This window comes from Porites lutea, chromosome 7 (assembly GCF_958299795.1).
Source record: "Porites lutea chromosome 7, jaPorLute2.1, whole genome shotgun sequence".
In the NCBI taxonomy this organism is placed as follows: Eukaryota; Metazoa; Cnidaria; class Anthozoa; order Scleractinia; family Poritidae; genus Porites; species Porites lutea.
The window spans coordinates 13,871,822-13,894,592 of NC_133207.1; the positions used below are offsets into that span (position 1 = coordinate 13,871,822).

General features: G+C 38.3%; 3 protein-coding genes across 3 annotated transcripts in view; 1 reads left to right on the forward strand and 2 right to left on the reverse strand.

Annotated features, from left to right (window-relative positions):
* LOC140942821 (exosome complex component RRP46-like) overlaps positions 1 to 7,977 on the reverse strand; it is an 8,668-nt gene extending 691 nt beyond the window's left edge. Inside the window, exons 1-6 of the mRNA XM_073391827.1 lie at positions 7,823 to 7,977; positions 7,104 to 7,217; positions 6,016 to 6,137; positions 4,875 to 5,015; positions 3,734 to 3,823; positions 2,168 to 2,254 (exon numbers count right to left, since the gene is read on the reverse strand). Coding sequence (XP_073247928.1) covers positions 2,168 to 2,254; positions 3,734 to 3,823; positions 4,875 to 5,015; positions 6,016 to 6,137; positions 7,104 to 7,217; positions 7,823 to 7,937 — 669 coding nt within the window. The 5' untranslated portion in view covers positions 7,938 to 7,977. The remainder of the gene's footprint in view (positions 1 to 2,167; positions 2,255 to 3,733; positions 3,824 to 4,874; positions 5,016 to 6,015; positions 6,138 to 7,103; positions 7,218 to 7,822) is intronic.
* A 241-nt stretch (positions 7,978 to 8,218) lies between these two features.
* Positions 8,219 to 16,203, forward strand: LOC140942820 (2-oxoisovalerate dehydrogenase subunit alpha, mitochondrial-like). The gene is made up of 9 exons (XM_073391826.1): positions 8,219 to 8,338; positions 8,410 to 8,601; positions 10,133 to 10,219; positions 11,110 to 11,380; positions 11,930 to 12,074; positions 12,695 to 12,756; positions 13,267 to 13,408; positions 14,495 to 14,593; positions 15,121 to 16,203. The coding sequence occupies exons 1-9, from the start codon at positions 8,225 to 8,227 to the stop codon at positions 15,368 to 15,370; spliced, it is 1,362 nt and encodes a 453-aa protein (XP_073247927.1). The 5' UTR covers positions 8,219 to 8,224; the 3' UTR covers positions 15,371 to 16,203.
* A 248-nt stretch (positions 16,204 to 16,451) lies between these two features.
* LOC140942815 (adipocyte plasma membrane-associated protein-like) lies at positions 16,452 to 22,680 on the reverse strand. Its single transcript, XM_073391820.1, has 7 exons — positions 22,340 to 22,680; positions 21,047 to 21,148; positions 20,615 to 20,733; positions 19,202 to 19,294; positions 18,128 to 18,554; positions 17,466 to 17,646; positions 16,452 to 16,819 (listed from the first exon to the last, which is right to left on the reverse strand). Coding segments are annotated over exons 1-7 (1,137 nt in total). The 5' UTR covers positions 22,342 to 22,680; the 3' UTR covers positions 16,452 to 16,606.
* Between the last annotated feature and the right edge of the window lie 91 nt (positions 22,681 to 22,771).

Here is a 22,771-nt window from a genome sequence, read left to right on the forward strand (position 1 = left end):
TGCACACGCTTGAGGACTGATGGGATAAAAGCAATATCAAGTGGTTTCACAGCTGGGCAAACAAATCTTGGTCGTGTTTGTTTATTTCTTGACAACAGAACATGAAGAACTTTTTATCTTAAAAACGATAAGGACAAATTATGGGTGGGAATGATCGTTCTCATTTTTTGAATTCAGTAGCGATCTTCTCACCTCTGCAGAGGCTCTCGCTGGGTGTGCCAATAAAAAATAGCAATAATCGAAAAATAGAAAGCGCGTGACACAACACAAAGAGGCCTCTGCGGAGGAAAGAGGTAGCGATCCAGTGGTGGATCCAGGGGAGGGGCCCGCCTCCCCCCTTATTTGTAGACCAAAATGAGGCCCGAAGGGCCGGAAAAATTTTTTTTTGAGGCCGGCCCCACCCCCCCTTATCTCAGGGTCTGGATGACCGCCCCCCCCCCCCCCCCTTATCTGAAGGTCTGGATCCGCCACTGCGATCGTAGATGTCCTCACACCAAGCAATAATGACGTGAAACTTGTCCAAACTCGACCTGTACATTTTGTTAGTCTAAATTATTGTCCTAGCGTTTTGTTCTAGGATTTTGAGAGAATAAACTCAACCGCAAATACCTCGACCGCGATTTCTTCAATTCGCAAAATTTAAACCTTTTTTTTGCTCTCTGAAATACCATGTGACATTGCTTCTACCCCATCGATTTTAAAGCGCGTGCCAAGGTGACGGGTATCGTGAGCAAAAATATCAAATGTATCTCTTAGCTAGTATACGCCTTACGTATCTCACTAACCTGACTGTAAGTTACGGTATATTAAATCGAAATGCTGTATACAGAAGATACCTCATCGGCATCATGTTCGACATTGCTTACTGGAGACTGTATGAAACTTCCTACTGTTCCTTGTGTCCTTTTTCAACTGTTTTCATTATTTTAGGGCAAAACTATCAACTTCCTTGTATTTTCTTGATCCGCATTCCCGGTAGCCTCCCACGCAGGCGTTTTTAGGAGAGCTTGTTTTTTATCCCTCCTTACAAACGCCGTTTGTGGGAAGGGATGAAAAACGAGCTCCCCTAAAAACGCCTGCGTGGGAGGCTACATTCCCGGGGAATACCCGAGCGAAAGAGACAGCGATGAAATTCGCACCACTTTTGGTTATACATTGCAGACTTTGTTCTCACTTAAGGTCCTCAGGATGTAAAACCGTTTTTACCTATAAGGAAATCTCTTAAGGCAGTTAAAGAAAAATATCAAAAAAAGAGTTTCAAACTCCGTCTTATTGTGTATTTAATTTTCAGCATTCATTTTCAACGAGTTTCGTGCATTTCAAAAAATACCGCTCTAAAACGGTTCCGGAAATTGGTTCATGTGTTAAAAAAAAGTATCTTTTAGGGTAATGAAATTTCCCAGATATCTTCTACATAACTCTACAGGAGCAGTTTGTGTATGGCTAGGGGCACTTGGTAATGGCTTCAGAACAGAAATGACCTAAAACAGTAATATCCCCATGATATCACCTCTTTAAGCTATGCAGTTGGACTCAGATTATTCTCCACTTTAATATGTACACACATACAAACATGCATACCTAATTTACAATGCAGATATTACAGGCCTGGGTGGGTGGGGGAGAGGACCTAACTCCCGTATGATGGATACGGGGAAGCTCTTTGGAGCAAAAACCATTTAGGAGAGTTTTGCAGGCATAGTATTAAAACTTGAAAATGTTGGCCCAAAACTTTCCAGTTTCAATCCACCCCATCCTTGCGGTCCATAGCAAAAGACAACAGGAAACATATTTAAAAATATGACTCTTAAAATTAAAACTGGATCATTATTTTTGGAATTCAATTGATGGAAAGACACTTTTAAAATTTTCAAAAAGATAGCAAATAGCCTGACATAAGCCCTTTTAAGCTATCCCATAATTGTCTACATTACTACATTTTTGTAAACAAACGACCTCCGAATTCAAAATGCTAACCAACAGAACACATCTTTTGTTTCTGTCAATCATCCTATTTGACCACTCAAAATCATAGGTTTTCTTCACCAGGTTATAAAATCATCTCAGTGATGACGTTTTATGCGTAAAAAGCTTTACCATAGGATGATCATAATTTAAAAAAAAAAAAAAAATTACAATACTAAGAATACAGACAAGAAAAGAATACCTTAGATAGCTTCCTCTCCACTGATAACCTAAAAAACTCAAACAGTTTGTCGGCAGCACTCCGACAGGCTTCTAAACACTGATTATACTGTTCAAATAAGATGGAAATTACTGTCAATACTACAATTTGCACTCTCCTTGAAATACGTGTCCCCTTCAAATTAAGTTCTTTAGCACCCTCATTGAAAGTATTGATTAAGTGTTCCCTTTAAATAAGTGCGCCAACCCTCCCGCAAATATAACATATCATTTGATAATATATTTAATAATAATACTATATTTGGTGAAGAGGTAGGATAAAAAGATATTAATAGCGTGTGTACAGACACCCCATCCCCTTTCTGAGGGGAGGGGTGTCTGTACACAGGCTAGATATTAATATCAGAACTTCAGTGGGATTTTTGAGAAACAGGCCCCTTTCCCCTAGCGAAAAGTAAATGTACCAAGAAAAATAATAGCAAATTTTCAGGCCTGAAATCAAATATATTCAAATCAAAATCTAAAGAATGAGAGAGCAGATCCCAACTAAGGAACCATTCTAAAATATTTCATTAACCCATTCACCCCTGAACCGCTCGTAACTGCCCATGCGGATCCTCGTCCTTTCTACCCTTTGTGACGTCATCAGTCTTAATGGTCAAGGACAACTTTGTCCGGTAGCTTGTGCAGAGTGAAGAGATCTTTCAAACCATACCAGAATGAGCACAATTCTGTCAAGGACACCGGAGAAAGAGGCAAAAAACCATGTAACATTGACCTGAAAATCTCCATGAAAATCTTGTTCCATTGCCCACCTACCTTTCCTTTCACCTAATCCTAAGATCCTAAAAGCTTTCCTAAAAACTATTCCCACCAAAATGAAGCCTACTAAATGCCCAGCAAGAGAAAAAAAAAATGAGGCAAGAAAAGCGAAAAAAGAGGGGAGGAGAGAAAGGGAAAAGTAAAAGTCAAGACTGCTGTGTCACTTTTAAACCCAAAAACTATGTCAAAATTTTGCTTTCTGCGCATGCCCGAACTTCGCAAGCTGATATTTTGCATCTGGATCAGAAGGCCATCAAGTGTACAACCTGTAAACCGGTTTGTGGTAAGTTTTAGCTCTTTATAGCACGACAGTGACCAGAAAACCACTCGACTAGCTTCAAAATTCGTTTTTCGGCAAAATCTCCAGGAGCGAATGGGTTAACTGATAGTCTTTTCATGTTATCTGCAAAACTATTGAAACCTTGATCTTGAATGTAAACAACAACAGCTTTCCAGATGCGTTAATTATCAGGACTTTGGAGAAACATGCCCCAAGACTTTGAGGTGGTTTTCCATTACAGATACAATCTGTTAGTAGTTTACTGTTACAGCATGTATACTGGAGAGGTCTAAATTTGAAATATAAAACAAGGGCCCTCCTTCAATAAAGCACTCTCCTTCACATTATTGCAACCTTTTCTGACTCAGAAACTGATGTAATGAGCACCATGGGCCCTAATTAAAGCATTGATAGTATGATAGTAATATCTTAAAACATCATCTGACATCGGGAAATAAGTCATAAATTATAGTGATGTGTTTTTACCTCATGCAGTGTGAAACTTCCTGTTGTTGATGATGTCATCACATTTTTGTTAATACTATCAAACGCAAATGTTGCAACAGCCGATGCTTTCTGCAGAAATAAATTAGAATCAGAGTGTTCATTAGGCCTTGGAGATCAGAGAATTCTCCACTTACTATGCAGAATTCCTCGGCTAATGTTTGGTGGCCTATGACTAGTTTTTTTTTAGATGTGGAACCTCTTTTAAAATATTCTCCTGTAGCATTAAACCTTTCTCCTGCTACTAGAATTTTCAGGGAAAACCTTGTCTCGTGGAGATCCATGCCTAACACTGGCACCTCAGAGAAAATATGCCTATCTAGTAAATGTACCTTTGCCCAGTGAATTATGTATGAAATTAATGCACAGGTGAATGCCTCTGTGAGGTATAGAAGTCTTCATTCTCCACGCCCTCCCCATACCTTTTAGGGTAAAATAATCCATCAAATCCCACACGGTAAGTCAAAGTCCCCATGCAAGGTTGCATTAACCCTGGGTCCCCCCAGGGGATGGCCAGTGTTACATGCATCACAGGAGGTGTCAGGTGTGAAAAAACATGGACCTGGGTCCACAGAACCCCTTCCCCTCCCCCCCACCCCTATTTTGGACTGGCTATGGACACTTTCTTTTTGGTCTCCCAACCCTTAAAATGAACTATAAACATTACTTATTTACCAAAATATACAGCATCAAACAATAGTGCCAAACTGTACACAACAAGGTGTAGGTTGGCTAGTCATATATAGATATCAGTAATCGATACCTTCAAACCTTATTTCTGTGCTATTTCTGTAGGTTGTAGCTGGCCGTAATGTTTATTGTTTAAGAAGTGTCTATATGGACCTGGTCCATTACAGTGGGTCTACAGACCTGACGGACCTGGTCCATATAAGTGCTTCATATGGACCCGGTTCAAAATGGGGGGTCCATGGACACTGGGTCCATGTTTTGTCCTCACCCGTAAGGTATCAGCTTATATAAGGCAGGCTTTTAAACTAGGAGATGATAACCGAGAAGGGCTCTTAACATACATCAGTGTTCTTTACAAAGTGTATTAATTTTGCATACTTTTAAGTGTCAGTTATGTAATGCTCAGTGTAAATTCTCTGCCTAACGTTCTCACCTTTTCTTGTTCTGAGGTAGGATCTAACTGTATTTCACCAGATTCATTCATGGTACATGTCACTGCACAAACTAGACACTTCATTGGAAATCCAGCATCTACCATAGCCATACAAGCAGCATTTATAGCACAGGAAAGTAACTTGACCATTAAGGAAAGCCAGCATGTATACTTTCAGAGTGTTAAGACTAAAACTTATTGAAATAGCAGGGGTGGCGAATGGTACCTCAAAAAACGTGGGTCTTGGAAAATTTTGGCAGGATCTCAAAATCTCGGAAGCATTTTTGATAAGTCTCGAAGTCTCGTTTTTTCATGGTTTGCTTTTACTTTTTTTGAGTCTCGCAACTTTTCACCAAAGAGTCTCAGGCTCGGATTTCTAACTAGGATCTCGGCGTCTCGGCGAGTCTCAGATTTTACCATTCGCCACCCCTAAAAGCCAAACGCTAAGGGGTAGTTTTTAAACAAAGTCTAACTATTTAAGAAAAACATTGGACTCTTTCTGAGTGGGTTATTTTAAGAAGGTAAATGTTTCTCCAGTCTACCCTGTTGCTTCCATGAGACTATTCACAATAACTGGCGTTTAGATAAAAGCGTTGACCAAACTGTGAATGACTTAAAACACAGTTTTGTTAAACACTGGCTAAACTCTGTTTTATAACCAGCCCTAGAGGGTTCAGCTGATATTCCATCCTTATAAAGCTTCACAAAAGTTGATATTTTCTTCAACCTAACTTTCCAAGTAGTAGCTATTACTTGATTCTGGTTTGTTAAGTCAACACTTTCAAGACCCATTGGTTATAACTCAGGAGATTTAAAAACATGATAAGCTGATTTTCAAATACTAATACTCCTTGCTATAGTCAGTTTTCCCTTAACAACAAAAAAAGCTTTATTCACAAACCAGCTAACAATGCTATTCAAGGTAGGGAAAAGTAAATGTACCAAGAAAAATAATAAAGAAAATGAGTCAACCTAACAATCAGAGGCTGATTTGTAGTTCTTTTAGTTGTTTTGATGAAAACAAATTTAGCTTTTTTGTCCTTCTGTACATCCATATCAGACAAGTAGAGGAAAAAACTAAGACTTTTAGCTAAATCATATTTTTCTGTGACTGTCAATGATGATGAAGTTTAAAGGATACTGATCCAAAGTCCTGCACAATCTGTACCACAACTGCAAGTGAAGACCTAGGATGTCTAGTTGTCAGAACCACAGGCTCACAACTGTTACGGATAACTCGCTCAATTAATTTTTCAGCGCAACCTTGAAAAAAAAAAAGAATCCAAAATAGAGTTGTTTGGTAGCAGGCAGTAGGCAGAAAAAAGTAGGGGAAGAACAGCATAGAACAATAAGATGATGTGCGGTACATTGTAATAAAGTATAGATGCAGTTGGTTGAATGCAGAAAGTCTGTAAAACAATGGATTTGAACCGTTAGAGTGCAGTTGAGTAGAGGAGAGTTAAGTTAGAAAGGAGTGCAGAGAAGCATAAACAAGGTAGAGTAAAGTATAGATGAGATAATGACAGTAGAATCAAGGAGAAATGAGTTAAGTACAGTGGAGTTGGATCTAGTTTAGTTGAGTTGAATTAGAGCACAGCAAAGTAGAGTGGACTGCTCATAAAGGGGTCACCACCTTTACCTGATAGGCTAGTTTGAGTGTCTCAATGAACCCTAGAGCTAAGTCGGCTGGAGTCTTGTATTCCTGGTAGGGCCACCAGTGCCAAAAAGGTTGAAGGGTAGAGCTCAGACTAAACAAAGAGTGACCCCCTGGTCTTCGTGGAAGATGGGAGTAGGGCTAACAACTTGCATCCCCCGCCCCCACCCCCAGGTAAAAAGAAAAAAAAAACTAAAAATATTGTTACAGAAATCAGAAGCATTGACGGTGAGATAAATGTCACTGCTGGTGCTGTAATAATGGTCTTGAGAGAAGGCCTGCAGGAGTCCCAGAGGTGAATAGGACCCATAGAAGCCCCCCAGCAAAGACCAACGGATACTGAAACATGAGGGTGGAGGAACTGGGAACTAGCCAAAGCGGTGTAATAGTGCAAAATAGTGTAATAACAGCAAATAGTGCTACATAAAGAAACCACTCGCCCAGATGATAGTAGAGCTGAGTACGGTATAATTTCTCTTGCAGTAACAGGAAAACAAAGAGGTATTTTTCCTATGATTTTTCAACCTTTTAAAAAAATTGTAAATTATTATTTATAATCTGAATTTCATGCTTACCAGGCACACCAATTTTTGGTCTAAATACAACTTCTAGAGTAGCCTTATCTATGAGCTCTTTGCTTGATCTAACTTCTGCTGGTCCGTATGCTGCTGCAATTACTTCAGTTTTTCCTAGAAAGTATGATACCCAGCATAACAATAACAAATATGTATACCTGCCAACTTTTTCTGAGATATAAGCGTGAGATTTTTATCCTGGGATTGCTGGGATTTTTGAAGACGACACAATCATTTCCGAAGATTCCCGAAGAAGTCCGAAGTCTTCCGAAGAAGTTCGAAGTCTTTCGAAGACGTCCGAAGTCTTCTGAAGAGGTCCGAAGTCTGCCAAAGGCGAAGTTATCGAGAAAACGCTTATCCACAAAATCAGTGATCGCGAGGAAGGTATTGTCATTTATTCATTTTACACATGGTTTTCGTTCCTTACATGGGTCTGAGTTAACTTTTTTTTGGAAATTGTGTCAAACAAGACAGCAACAACTCACATTTTTCAATCAGGCGTGAGAAAATGGCCTGCAAGCGTGAGCCGGCGTGAGATCGAAGTTTTCAACCCGCAGGCGTGAGAGTCACGCAGGCGGAGAGTTGGCTGGTATAAACATGGCACATTCTACATGTGTTGGCTTTTATATTTCTTAACAAGATTAAAGTTCAGTAGTCTAGTCATAAAACACGAAGTGGAATGCTCCTGAAACTTAACCGCACAAAAAATGCAACCGTACCTTGTGAAAAGCTTGCTGATCCATCAGTTTTATTCAAGAGACACTGTTCACAACGCATTGATCTCAGTTCTGACGAAAATCTCGGAACAGCTACATCACTTGCTCCGTCCGCCATTTTGAATTTGCTCTAGTGTTCGCGGGCTCGTGTAGTTACAGTTCTCTTTCCAGTTAGGGTGGGGTGGAAGAGTAGGGGTATTTTAGATAAAAAGATGGATTTTTTTTTCTCTTCAGTTGGTTCTAAGTTTTCAATTAAAAATAAAGAATCACCTTAATTTTCTTTCTGAAAGTGAACTGTATTTTTAAATATTCTGTTTATTTTTTACCTTACAACATAAATATAGTTTAACTTGGCAATTCCTCACGCTACCCCTGTACAATTTTACCATCGACAATAAGAACAAGATGGCCGCCGCAACGTGGATGTTGGTGAGAGCGTCGGCAAGGGCTACGTTACTTGGCTCTCGCGGCAAAATATCCCATCTAAGGACACTTCCTAATGCTCTTAGGACCTTAAGAGTAAGTTGACCGTCTCCGTTGCCTTTTAGCAGAAGTGCAAGCCCTAATTTACGCGTAAAATTTCGTTGCAGTTGTATTCGACGACAGATGCCGGAGGAATCCCTGAACATGAATTTCAAGACAAACCGAGATTTCCTGGCGCTACGAATTCCTGTTATACCGAAAAAATGGATTTTGTTAATCCCGATGATGGTCAAACGATTCCTGTTTATCGAGTCATGGATCGTAACGGAAATGTTTTTGACGAATCACACGATCCTAAGGTAGAATACCAATGGGAGTGTTGGGGGCTTGGCCTGTCTCCTAAAAATTTAAATAATGTATTGAACATATTATTTTACAATAAACAACCATTATTTTTCATGAAAATCGGAATTTTGAAAAGGAATTTAAACTTCTGCGTATTTTGGTCCGGGTGATAATAGGGATTAAAATAAAGCCATTATGATAGCAGTATTTTATAGCACTAAAGACTTACACGGCACATAACAGGGTCAAGAATCACAACTGGTAGGAGGAAAATCAGTTGATTATATGTGGTGTTATTCAGTTCTCTTATTAGTTTTGATAAGAAGTTTGGAACATACAGTGCAGGAAAATATAATTTAAACCAAGGAGAAAGAAATAAACCACAGCATGTACAAGCTTGACCAGGCAGTAAAAATCAGGATTACCGAGAAAAAAATACAGTCGACTCCTGATAACTCGAACCTTCAAGGAAATCGAAAAAAAGTTTGAGTTATCGGGAGTTTGAGTTATCGGGAGCTCAAAGAAAATAGCCCGAAGTAAGGAAAAAAACAGTTTTTACCGCACAGTCAACATATTAATCACAGTTAATTGTAGAAATGTTAAGTGAAAATTGAAAGATACTTCTAGACTATAAATCAGAACGTAATGTAACAAAATGTTGCCTAAATAGAGCATGCGTTTTACTTTTTTGAGAAGTAAAGCTGTTTCACGTTAGATTTGTGACAAACAAAATCAGCTTCCACTAGTAAACTATATGCCTACAACACATCAACTGGAAATTCAAAATTCAATGTGTTTGGACGCCAGTAGACAGTTTTTTCCCAACTTTTTAAGAGCCCAAAACATGGTTCGAGTTATCTAGGGTAAAATTATATAGAAATTATCTGAGGGGAAAAAAATTTACTTCGATTTAGTGGGAGGTTCGAGTTACCAAGGGTAAAATTGCAGTAAACATATGACGGAAATCCAGGGGAAATCGATTTTGGTTCGAGTTAGCAAGGGTTTGAGTTATTGGGAGTCAACTGTAATCAAAGTAGTGGTCATGGCTGAACTTGATCTCAGGCCTATTGCAGGTCTTGTGCTATGATATTTAGGCTCACCCAGGTGCGGATCTTGAATAGATGCTGACTGATTTCCTAAGGCACTAAAAGCCCAAGCTTCTAGCGGGGTCTGGGGGCATGTTCCTCAGGCAAATTTTTGGGATATTAGCTCCCCAAAGACTTGTTTCCAGTGTTTCTGAGTCATTCAGACTGGGTAATTGCTGATTGTCCAAACCATGTTCCAGTTTTCAACTTGTGAAGTTTTGTCTTTTACTATAAATGTATTAATTTTATTATGAAAAATCTGACCAATTTTGGTAAAACAGTGGAAACTGGTATTGATCCGCACCTGCCACCAAATAGGCCCACACAACCTTCTATGTGGGATGGCTAGAGAGGGAGATGGACAGATGTGTTGTCCGTTTTTCAGTGTACAGTAAACATAAATTATTAATTTAATATGTATTTTAGTATTTTCTATCATTTTATTTCCTACCTGTGCCAGCTGGACAAAGAGACAATACAAGATATGTACAAGAAGATGACGTTACTAAATACAATGGACCATATTCTATATGAGTCACAGCGACAAGTAAGACTTACAGTGTGTCAAGTAAATTTTAGTAAAACTTCCAGTAAAAAGTATAGTTGAATTTCCATGAGGAAGCCACCCTCAGGGGAACCGGCAAGTGGCCGGTTAATGGAGGTGACAACAATAGGAGGACACTTGGAGGGATGGCCAAAAGGTGGCTGCAGCCACTTGATGGAGGTACAAATGTAGCTAATGGGGGTTTAATTGACAATATTGTTCTACAATTTTTGTACTTTGATTAATGGCCGTTTAATTGAGAGTGGCTACTTGTCATTGTTCTCCCTAAATTTTAGCTTAGCGGGTAAAGGATCATTCTTGACCAGTAAGGCCTTGTGGAAGTCGCAAACGTTTCCTGCTGGTCGAGAAAGCCTGGAATTGGGACAGAAGCCCATGAAAAAATTGTTAGTCTGCAGTGCTTCGAAAGGAACCAGTCAGCATTTTTAAAAATAAAGTAATCAGAGAGAATAGCTGTGTATACTTTTTGTTTTTCCATATTTACTTCCTTTTCTTGTGAGGATTGGCTTGGATCACAACTTGCGTATTTTTTGAAACAACTCATTTACCGGTTATTTTAGTAACACTTCAAGCAGTTGCAGGTGGTAAGAAGTGTTGCTTCAAGGGGTAAATTTTACTGGTTACCACCTGATAAGGAGAACACTGCACTTATTGGGTAGCTGCTTAATGGGGGTTCAATTGTAATTAAACCTTCTACTCCAAAACTGATAAATTTAAACCATCTAATTTCATAAAGAGGTTCCTTACAGATAAAAAATTTTATAATGCAGCACAAGCTTTTGCTTCACCTTGGTTAAATAATTATAGCTCCCAAAATTCAGGAAACCATTTCTTTCAGCTGAGTGTGTAAAAACATTTCTTTAAATATCATTTAGGGACGGATATCATTTTATATGACCAGCTACGGTGAAGAAGCTACTCACTTCGGTAGCGCTGCTGCTCTATCACCTGAGGATGTAGTACTTGGTCAGTACCGTGAAGCGGGTGTGTTGATGTGGAGAGGATTCACTTTAGATGATTTCATGAACCAGTGTTATGCTAATCAGAATGACAATGGAAAGGGACGACAAATGCCTGTTCATTATGGCTCTACAGAACTCAACTTTGTTACTATTTCATCAACCCTTGCTACTCAAATGCCACAAGGTTAGACAGGTTTTTAAAAATACTATGCTTTTAGTATCTTTTATAACGATATTAACAGGGATGTCACTAAGATGTCAAGTTGCCGGGTAAGTACAACAAGGAGGCAGGGAATAAAACAGCTAGGGATTTCTTGTGGTTCTATTTTTCTTCTCTTTTCCTACGTAAGTAGCCGGGAACCACGTTCATAGTAGCCGGGGGAAATCCCTGGGCCCCGCCTCTTAATGACAGCCCCGTATTAATTTTATTGTAAGAGGTAATTTCAAACATTTCACCGTTTGTTTTTGTCAGGAAAATTCCGATAATAAAGACAGAGAGGTAGTGGTAATGAAGAAAGTTTGCTGTCAAGCTGAGATCCACAACAGTTATTTAATTTTGATGACTTATGTTCTCTCAAAATACAATAACTCTCAAACAAAGAAAGTTTAAAAAAATCTAGTAGGCCCTACATCAATAATCCTGTACCTTTTTAAATGATTATTATTTTTTTTAAAAAATTAGATAAAGGATGTCAGTGACAATACAAAGCATCTTGTGATTCTTCCGTTGCAGCATCTGGCTATGCCTATGCAATTAAAAGAGCAGGCACCGGAAACTGTGTCATCTGTTACTTTGGTGAAGGAGCAGCCAGTGAAGGAGATGCTCATGCTGCACTTAATTTCGCAGCAACTTTGGAAGCTCCCACTATTTTCTTCTGGTAAAAAGGCATCTTATTCATTAAAAGTTCTTCTGACTTTTTTTGGTGTAGTCTGAAATGTCAGCTGTCGGGGGCAAAGAGACGGCTGGCATTTCAGACAATTATTGTTGGTAGAGTATACCAAGCTTTTTTTATGGTAACCCAAGCAAAAATAATCCACAATTATTAGACCATTTTTTATTTTCCAAAAACCCACACTTTCAAAATGAGGTTAAGTGCTCAGAAATGACCTATTAATTTCAAATATGGTAAAAGCAATCTTCACCACTGGAACCTACATTACAGAATAAGAATGGAATAACTGAGAACAAGTCACCGTTTGAAATGTATGATCTCAACAGTTCCCACACTCTATCCCCTTCCCTTGCAGAAATCAGTACCTGTCTTATGTGGGTTTGGTGGGGTGGGGGGCTTGTGCCAGTATTGCAAGATTGCTAAAGAATCCATTTTCAGATATTTCATTTCTGTTCTCATGACAAATCCAAAAAGTCTGAGATCAAGACATCTTGGAGTCCCCCCCACCCCCTCCCAAAAAAATGCACTCTTAGTTGAATTATCAATTTTTTGTAGAAGTGACTGGTCATTTCAAAAGCAACTTTACCTTTTGTCTGTGTCAACAGTCGTAACAATGGCTATGCAATATCTACCCCTACAGTTGATCAATACAGAGGGGATGGAATAGGTGTGTAAACTAGTATTGTTTATAAAAGTTAAAATTCATCACGCGATATTTAGTATTTCAGTGAATCCCCAGCTGAGATTGACATCATCCTTCACAAGGATCTGAAATTGCCATATTTCTAATCATTAAATGGCTGAAGATCAAGTTAATCCTGTGTTTTGATTGCCTAACCAAGCAAGCAAAGGAGGCCTATATTGCCTGCTTTATTTCTGCTGTAGTTGTTTTCTTTTAGCTGCATACAGTTGACTCTCTCTTAACCAACACCTCTATAAAACGGACACCTAGAGTTGGTCACTACCTTTCTTTACCCTCTTTATTTGACTCTCTATAAGACAGACATCTCCTTCTTAGAAAGAGTTGACTGTATTTAGAATAAATCCATTATTGACCAAGCTTGTTGATGGAGGTGGCTAGAAATTGGTGCCTTTGCCATAGTATAAGCAAGAACGTAGGCATTTTCAAACTATCTTGACCTCACACTTGGACATCTTGCATTAATTTTTTTTTCAGCTGGGCGAGGCCAGGGCTATGGGATGATGGCAATTCGCGTGGATGGCAATGATGTCTTTGCAGTTTATAACGTAACAAAAGCAGCACGTGATATCGCAGTTAATCAACAAAGACCTGTTTTGATTGAAGCCATGACTTACAGGTTAGACAGAGAAGTATATTGTTCTCTTGAAAAAAAAATTATACTTTGATCTCCTCCATGCTGTGAAATTCCGGTATGGATGAGCACTGTTAGAATCAGAAAGTATGTTTATTTTGTGGACTGCACTCATAATTGAGGATGGTGTTTTTCAAGAAAATGCATAGGTTTTCCCACTTTTAATTCCTTAACCTAGGACATCTAAAATCTCAACCCTAGTAATTATTTTCTGCTAAATTTCTCTTACAGTGTATTAACGATGATGAGTTTTGCAACAGGTTTTGTACAAAGTAACATACTTTTCCAGACCCAAATTATGTTAATCTCCATTGCCAGTGATGCAAGCTTACTGCCCACTTTTTTTTCTGTTAATAGTTGAGAATATGGAGTGCTGACAGTTAATTCTTCAGGGCCTGGTTACATAGAACAACCTAACACTAAGTGCAAATTTTTTATTAACTGTCAGGGGCACCCAATGACTTTTTTTGGTAAAATAACTGTTCTAAGGAGCAAATATTGCCTAAAAGTTTCCAAATCTCAACAAAGACTAAAAATTTCTGGATAATCACTCTACTTGCTAAGATGTTTGGAGTTTTTCTAGTAACTTACCTGCGATTTTCAGAGGTTGTGTTTTTTCATATTTTATGACCAAGATATCGCTATTTTTGTAAAAAAAAATAAGGTCTCTTGAAAATTCTGTTAGAAGAAACATCCCCTAGGCTACACCATGTCCTCAAACTTTTGACCAGGCCCATCAGGGTGGCGAACAATTTTGGATGAATCGAAAAAATTAAGCCACCTAAAACTTCTGAGATGATCATAGTTCCCCTCCGACATCCAAACAGATAAACAGTTTTCAGGGCAGCTCCAAATTAACCAATCAGACTTCTTAAGCATGGAGAAAACCATCCGAAACAATTCTGACATAATTGGGAACATCATTTTGGTAGTTGGGTGCAACGAAACTGTTCCCTGAGTTGTGAAGGATTTTCTCTTGCTCCTTTTCATTTCCCTACTCTTGTTATCTGCCTTTGGCCAAGTAATCCATAATACCATCCATTATAACTTTCTTACCCTCCTTTTTGACAGAATTGGTCATCATAGCACTAGTGATGATTCTTCAGTTTATCGCTCTTTGAAAGAAGTTAATTACTGGGACAAGGAAGACCATCCTATTGGAAGGCTCAGGTTTGTAAACGGTACCTTGAAATTTCCATTACCAGGATTTGTACTACTTTTTTTTTCTCTGAGAGTAGCTTCCCTGATTGACTTTCTAACCCTTTAACCCCCAATATCTGCCGACAAATTCTCCCAACTGATCTCTGTGCATTTTCTTTCAGAATTATTTGGGAGTAGTTGATAAATCAAATCGTTTTTTTCTTAGTGAGTTGTGGCTCAATAAATTTATTTATCCTTGCTTTAATTTTTTCTTCATGTTCCATAACTATCTTGGCATTCATTTTATCCAGAAAAACCTTGGAAAAATAATTATAAAAGAGAAAGTCTATAAAAGATGCGTGACAGATCTGATGATGTTGGTATGAATGAATGAATAGAAATGATTGCAAGCTAACTTTTACAGACAAAAATATAGTGTAAAAAACAACCTTAAATTCCATTTTTGATGTGTGATGCATGCCCTTTAGAAAAAAAATGATGTCTTGGAAAGGCCTAAAATTTTCTGGGCTCAGGAACGGTATTTTTAAATTACCTAGAAATTACATGGAGAAAAAAGAATGGTGGGATAAGGAGATGGAGGAAGAGTGGAAACGTGATGCTCGTCAGCAAGTCATGCAAGCATTTTCAAGAGCTGAAAAAGCACTAAAGCCGCCTGTCAAGGACATGTTTACTGATGTCTATGACACCCTACCAGCTCGCTTGAAAAAACAACATGAGGAATGCATGGAACATGTAGCAAAATATCCACATGAGTATCCCACTGAACTCTATGCACAAGATAAGTAAATCAGGATTGTTATTTATGAGAAGAATGTCTGCTTTAGTATCATGCCTTGGCAAGAGATTCAATGACTAGATTGTACAGCATCTACAACAGAAAAGATCCAAGTGTACAACTGTTAGTCAAGGAGCACTATTTTACCTCTAAGTACTACAAGAAAACAACATAATGTAAAATTTCCAAGCACTGTTAACTTTGTGAGCATCAAGTTCAAAGTTTAATTTGCTGTAGGTATAGCAAATTTCATTTACTCTTTGGTGCAAAGGTTTCTTAGGTTTTTAAGTTGTTACTGTGTAACTCCTAGTTTAAAATAGGTAGATATTTTAAAAGAATTATATAAACTGAGAGTTCAGTCCCAGTTGAATATAAATTTGCAACAACAGTACAGCCAGTGTGGAAGGTTCTGTGGAATACTTTGTTGACCAAAGTGAAAGTTTTTCCATCTTGCAGTCAGTAAACATTATTTTGTTGTGTGTGAGACCCTACTGCTTGATTCAAATTTTGTATTAACTACAGAAGAAATAGAAAAAAGCTAAGGAATCAATGATCTTTGCTTGTTGATTGTTATATTGAAGTTTTTTTACAGTGGCTTTTGAGTACCAAGTGAAATATCTGTTGGAAGGTGTGTGGAATGGTATGATGTTTGTAAAATCTCATTTTTTACTCATGAACCTTCTGGAAGAGAAATGTAATATGGTGGTAAAATATTTTTACAACTGCTTGTAGCTACAATATGTCAAGTTTAGCATTGGCCTGTCAAGTGAAAAATTAAATGTGGAGTTGAGGAGAAATAAATTAAACATTGAAAACAGTTCCTCATAAATGAACTGCTGTATGCCACCCCCTAGATTTGGTAGCTACATATTAACAGAAATTTTAATCTTTGATTCTCCAAATCCTTTATCCCAAATAAATATTGGGTGAAACTTACCTCCCCCTCCCCACCCCCCTTCACTCAAACAAGACAGATGTTGCTGCATTTCAAATGTACATGTTATGAACATTGATTTTTTATTATGAAAATTAAAATTTTCTTTGTGTCATTGTCAGAATACATTCAATTACATGTAATTTGTCTCCATTTCTATCCATTTTTTGTTCTCATTTCAATGGCATTAGAGTTTGTTTGCTAACCAACAAAACAGCTATTTCTAATCTAGCATCTACACTTCTGTGATTTGACTCTATATTTTTATCCTTTTATTGTGGAATGATGATATTCTTTGGCCATGTCAGTGTGTTCAATTGTTCAGTTCAAGCTTTGCGATGTATTTAGCCTTGAAGGAACCAAGCCAGAGAGTATCACCTTCATCATGTACCTCGCTTACATCTGGTACAACTTTTCCTGTTGGGTCATGCAGACTTCTGGTAATTTGACCATTTTCATCCAGTTCCACAATAAAACCATGTCCAGGTTTACTGAGAAGACTTCCAAGTGATGTCAGAGAGAATACCTATAACCATGTTCAATAATGAGTGACATTAGTACTACAAAACTACCAATATTATAACTCATAGTAAACAGAGCTAGAAAAGGACAACATTTGAACAAGTGATTACCATATTTTAAGAATCGATCTTACTGTAAATGTGTATCTATTTTTTTTTTTAACATAAAGACTAAAACTGCAGCTACATGACTGTTTAAACTCCTGTACACCTAATTTTCATGTTTTGATTATTAATAATTTGAAGATTTGCTTCAAGTTGTTTATTAATAAATTATTTTTTTCATTTCTTGACTTTGAGATTTCTTCCCTAAAGCAGGGTGCTCAGTTGCCAAACCACACAGCAAGACAAGTAAATAATACAACCATATGTTGGGAACTTTAACTTTTGTACTTTTATTCTATATACCAGTATATCTATAATATTAGTTACTGGTCTCCAAAAAAGGAGATGGAACACACAAACATGTGCCTACACTGAACTGTCTTATGCTGTTAATGGAGTTGGGTCAAAAAAGTATGAGTGCCACCAAACACTAGTGGATTTTACACTTTCTTCAGACTTGAGATACAAGCTAACCCTGGTAAAAGAGTTGGGAGAATGTAGATGACATTGAAACACAGTACTCTGACTTAAACAATCGATTGTTACCTTTGCCAAAAAGTTCCTTGCTCTGGGATACTGATGTATCAGGTGGGTGGTTTCAGTTCGTGTCATGGAAATACCAACCCAGTAGCCACCTCGACTGCTCAAGCGAATATTATCGGGAACTCCAGGTAAGTTTTGCACAAAAACCTCAGACTTGCCTTCATGTTCCCCTTTGATATAATATCTGAACAGAGAGAGAGAGAGAGAGAGAGAGAGAGAGAGAGAGAGAGAGAGAGAGAGAGTATGACATCACACAAATGTCAATGTTTGCCAACGTTTTTGGTTGCAGGATTATGCACAATATTTTACTGCACTTTTGAAAAACATGCGAATTCTGAAGTTCAAAAGCCAAATGACATTTGAGTTTTTTGCTGCTGTCAATCATCTTAGCAGACCTTTTAGGAAACAGAACTTTACTTTAACGGGTTCAAAAGGTCATGTTTTGTGATTTGTGATTGGTAGATTTTGATCTTTTTTGTGTTTCTGTGTTTCAATGTTCGTTGCTTGTGATGGTAATTATGATTGAAGGCAACTACGAATGCAATAATTATTATTAATATTGTGAAGCTGGCTTTTGAACTTTAGAGTTCGTGTGTTTATGAAAAGCACAATATCAAGCGATGTCTCTGCCAACAACTGGCAATATTGAAAAACAAGATCCTTACTTCATTATCCTTGACATAGTAGTTTCTGCCACAAGGACGTGATCTCCTTCAGGTGAAAGCTGTACACCATTCGCAAAGTGAAGGCCTTCCATTAATACTTCCATGTCTCCAGTTTTGGGGTGATATGCCATTAATCTGCCTGTAGCTTCTCCTTCAAACATTATATGAGGCACTTGGCACCTCTGCCATTTAGTGCTTGAATCGGTGAAGTAGATTGTACCATCACGTGCAATGTCCAGGTCATTAACAAAACGAAATGGCTTGCCATTTATTCCCGGTGCAGGAGGTACAAGGGTGTTAACTGTTCGAGCCCTGGGATTCACCTCAAGTAGTCCATAATATGCATCAGCTACTATCAGATTGATTCCATATCTGTCAAAGCGCATTCCCAGGGGACGACCACAAGTCTGCTCAAGCTCTAGAGTTCCTGCAATGGCAGTAAATAGACTCAGTATTGATTAAAGGATCCACGAAGAGTGCCTGATTGTAAGAAGAAAGTAAGTGACAAAAACTTTTGAAACAAAGGTAGCTGGGCCGTGAGAGAAGAAGAGTGAGAAAGACGACATTGACAGAAGAAAGGTAATGTGGAAGAACAGAAATGTGATAAAACTTGGACGAGAAGTATCAGGAAATACGTGGTACCATGTACAATGACGATACTCATGCTGGTGTCACCTACATGTACTGATATTTTTGTGCCAACGAGAAGCGCATTTGTTCTTGTAACAAAAGATTCTTTTGTTTTCCTCATTACAAATTTGAATATTAAAAACAATCTTTCTTAACAAACAGTGATGTCTCCTGTGAGGAGAAAAAGGTGGACTAATTTGAAGAAATAGAAGGAACACGGAGAAAAGAGGTGTCTGAGAATTAAGACCAGTTTATTACTCTGTCTATTGTGTATTTCCCAAATTATTTCAAACACTTACTTGTTGGAATTTGTGAATATTTTACTTTAAGTTGAGGCTCACCCGCCTGTATTAAATGTGTTGTTAATGTTGTATTCAGCAGTAATTTTTAATTCAAAACTGGACTTAATTGTTTATGAAACATATACATAGGAAAAAGACATACCACAAGGTTGCTTGCCAGTTTGAACAACATCTATCACTTTGTCTCCTTCAAGTTTGACAATTCTGCCATCATATAAGCCAGTATAAAGTGTACCTTGCAAGGTATGAAAATACTGCATGTTAAGCACCTTATCAAGGGTTACACATAAAAAAAATGGGGTTAAAAAAATAGGGTTAAACATTAACCCACTAACACCATAAACCAAACAGAACAGCCTATGTAGATCTTCCTCTCTTGTAGTACCTTTGATGTCAACAGTAACTGTTGTTATATTGTCATGAACAACTTTGATGCTATTAAGGTAAATATTTGTGTAAGGAAAAGGGGTCTTTCAAACCATATATGAGAACAACAGAGACAAACACTGCAGAAAATGAAAAAAAAAACAGCTTAAGGGTTGACCATTTGACTTTTGAGGGGGAGGGGGATGTGGGTCATTTGGTTTGGGTAAGAATTTTTTCCTGCAAACCTCTAGAGATATAATTTTTTCCCCGACATACAACAGTGCAAGACTCTTTTCCAGTATGATACCCCATAAGAAATTTTTTTTTCAGTGCTGGAACTTTTTTCTGCTAGGAATTTCCTTGCAAGGTTTTTTCCACCTTGAAATCATTCTGCAGGATACTTTTTTTTCAAAATCATGTTTAGCCCCCCGCCCCCCTCTCAAAAGTCAAATGGTCGGCCCCTAAAATAACCAGCTTCAAACAGCATTTTTCAGTAAAATTCCTGCGGCTGAAATGATTCAGCATAACATAACTGAAGGCAAATAATGTACTTGTGTACTGAGGTTACTCCCCTACATATAAATTAGACAATGCTTTCTCGAAGGACTAAATCCTTATAGACCATCAAAAAATTATTGTTCCTCATAAAAATTTTTTGTTTTTACAATAACATCGATGATTTTCAACATCCATTTCCAGTGAAGTTTCTTGGAAAATCAGTTGAGAGAGAAACAAAAACAAATATGCCATCATCACATTATTTCCATGATCTATACTAGACTCTCACAGACCATTTCAGCCGTCAACCAATCACTGGGGAAGCAATCACAAGCAAAATAGGTATATGCAGCCCTTTAGAAGGGCACTGATTTTTGAGCTCTCAATTATTTTGTTCCGAGACTGAGTGTGAAATTTGGCAGGGTTTTTGTTCTTTCTGGAATCTGCTGGGTCTGGAATGGCACACTATGTTTTTTGTAATTGTCATGAGAACAGCAATAGTTTCAGGTCTGAAACAGGAAAAGAAAAATCACATGATTATTTTGGTCTGAAATAGGAAATAGGGTCAGAGTTTCAGAATGAATGCAACCTGCACACGTCACTGAATTTTTTCCAGGAATAACGTCATCCCCATCCCTCCCTCTGCCGCCCATTTCCCGCGGGCCATTAGAAAGAGTGTTTTTACATGTACCTGTACTGTCTATGGCTATAGACTCTGGACCAACAATCTGTCCTTCAAACAATCTTTTTGCTTTACTTAAGTTGCTATTAATCTCCAGTGGTCCTTCAAATTTCAGAGCTCTCCGAAAACTGCATTCGAAAGGTAAACAGACATGTCAAGGAACAAAGAAGTCAACGACTATCAAAAACTGCACGTCATCATTAAACTTAAGTTAGTAACAGGAAGATCTGATAGTTGCTCTGATTTGGTCTATATAACAAGCTTCCCTGCATGTTTATCTGTCAGTGAAAAATTATGTATTATATTACATTAATTACAGAGGTGAGGTTCATGGAATACAAAGCCCCCAAAACAGAAATTACTGGAAGTACAACTGACACTCCTCAAGGTCACAGATACGCTACATTGCAAAAGCAGGAGTTGTACTTGTGAATATCTTACCTGGAAGGTTTGGGATCAATAGGTGATGGCAGGAAAAAGAACACATAATCCAGAGCACTGAGAATGATGAGGAGTAATGAGAACAGCACTCCAAAAACACCCCTGCAAATCACAAATTAATGTTATTCAGCCCATAATTAATAATATTGATGACATTTAGTTGGGTGGGGATCGGAGTAAACATGCACAGTAGATCATGTTAATTACTACATGCAGAATGGGATAACACATATTTAGCACAACTTCTTCACTGAAAAGTTACAAATGGGTCCATGAAGCAGAATCATGATAATTTGCAGATCTTGGTTCTAGGTTGAAGCAGAACAATAAAATTTAGATTTGCAAAGTGACTAAGATTAGGTCTGTTTGAGAGTTTTTTTTTCCCAATAGCGATAGAACACACTTAAGTTGGGAGGCTAAGACACCCATAACTAAGATATCCCTCCTCAATGGCAGTCCAAAATAGTGCTGAGTCATGCAATTTCAATAAAATCAAAATTTTAGCTTATGGTTTAATTCTTTACTCTGTAAACCAAAAATGTCACTAGCGCTGTGGGCTTTTCTTATTCAACGAGATGTAAATGAAGTGGCCGGCCGGTTATTCTGCAGTCCCGGAGAGGGGGGTACTCCCTTACATAAGCTATATAGGTATGTGCCACCCCATCAGGTAGGGTTTTTGCACCGTTTTGGTCTGAAAACAGGTCTATGCTTTACCGATTTTGGTCTGGAATAAGGTGTGGTTTTCGAGGGAACTACGGGTGTGTATGAACGTATTTATCGTTTCAATTCCAAATGAGTGAGAAAGAAAGAGAAATATGCAAATTCGAAATGGCTTTGAAGAATTTTTTTCTTTGCCCTCTAATCTAAGTAATGTAACATAATTTCTGCCTTAACGCCAGGTCTGAAAACAGGTATGGATTTTAGAGGTCTAGTCTGAAAACGGGTGTGGAAAATTACATTTTTTGGTCTGAAATCGGGTCAGGATTTGAAGAACCGGGCGCACACCCCTACGAAGAATTTCCAAGAGTACCCACCCCCCCCCCCCCCCCCGGGTCTACAGTCAAGCGTGGAACTTCAAACTCCGTGTTTACTTGGAGCACTGCTTTCTACAATATACAGCAGTCTGAGCTGTTTGAATTGATTCTGTGCGAATTAACAAGATGGAGGTCATCAGAAACCCCACGAGGTCATTACATCCCTGGTTCAAATGCTTGACGCGAAGGCCGTCGATGTGGCGTTTGAGGCTCGTCACAGCAGACAACACGAAAATGACAACAAAGACTACATGCTTACATGTTCAGTTTAGTGTCCCCTGCTGAACAATCCTTACCAGTGTGAAGACAAGATCAAAACTGAAAGACAGAAAACGGTTGCAGATTTCAGTCCGTGAACAGGGAACCTGCGACACAGTCCAGTGCAATGCACGGCTGAATGCACAAAAGGCTTTGTTTGCGGTTGTTGTGGAACAAAGGTCAGTTCAAAAAAACTCTGTGAGTGTTAGTTCCTTTTGTTGTCCACTTCTCTCAACCATTCATCGGTGATAGCCTTGAATCAGTATATATTAAACGAAAAACAAGTAATAAAAAGAATCACTTGAGGTAGACAAAAAATTGCCTACGTTGCGTGACTTTACGTGACACAGGGTGACAAAGTATCTCGCCCGGTCTCGCCCCAGTCTTTTGGTAGACTGCCACGTTTCGTTCGCACCTTTCGCGCAAGCGCAAA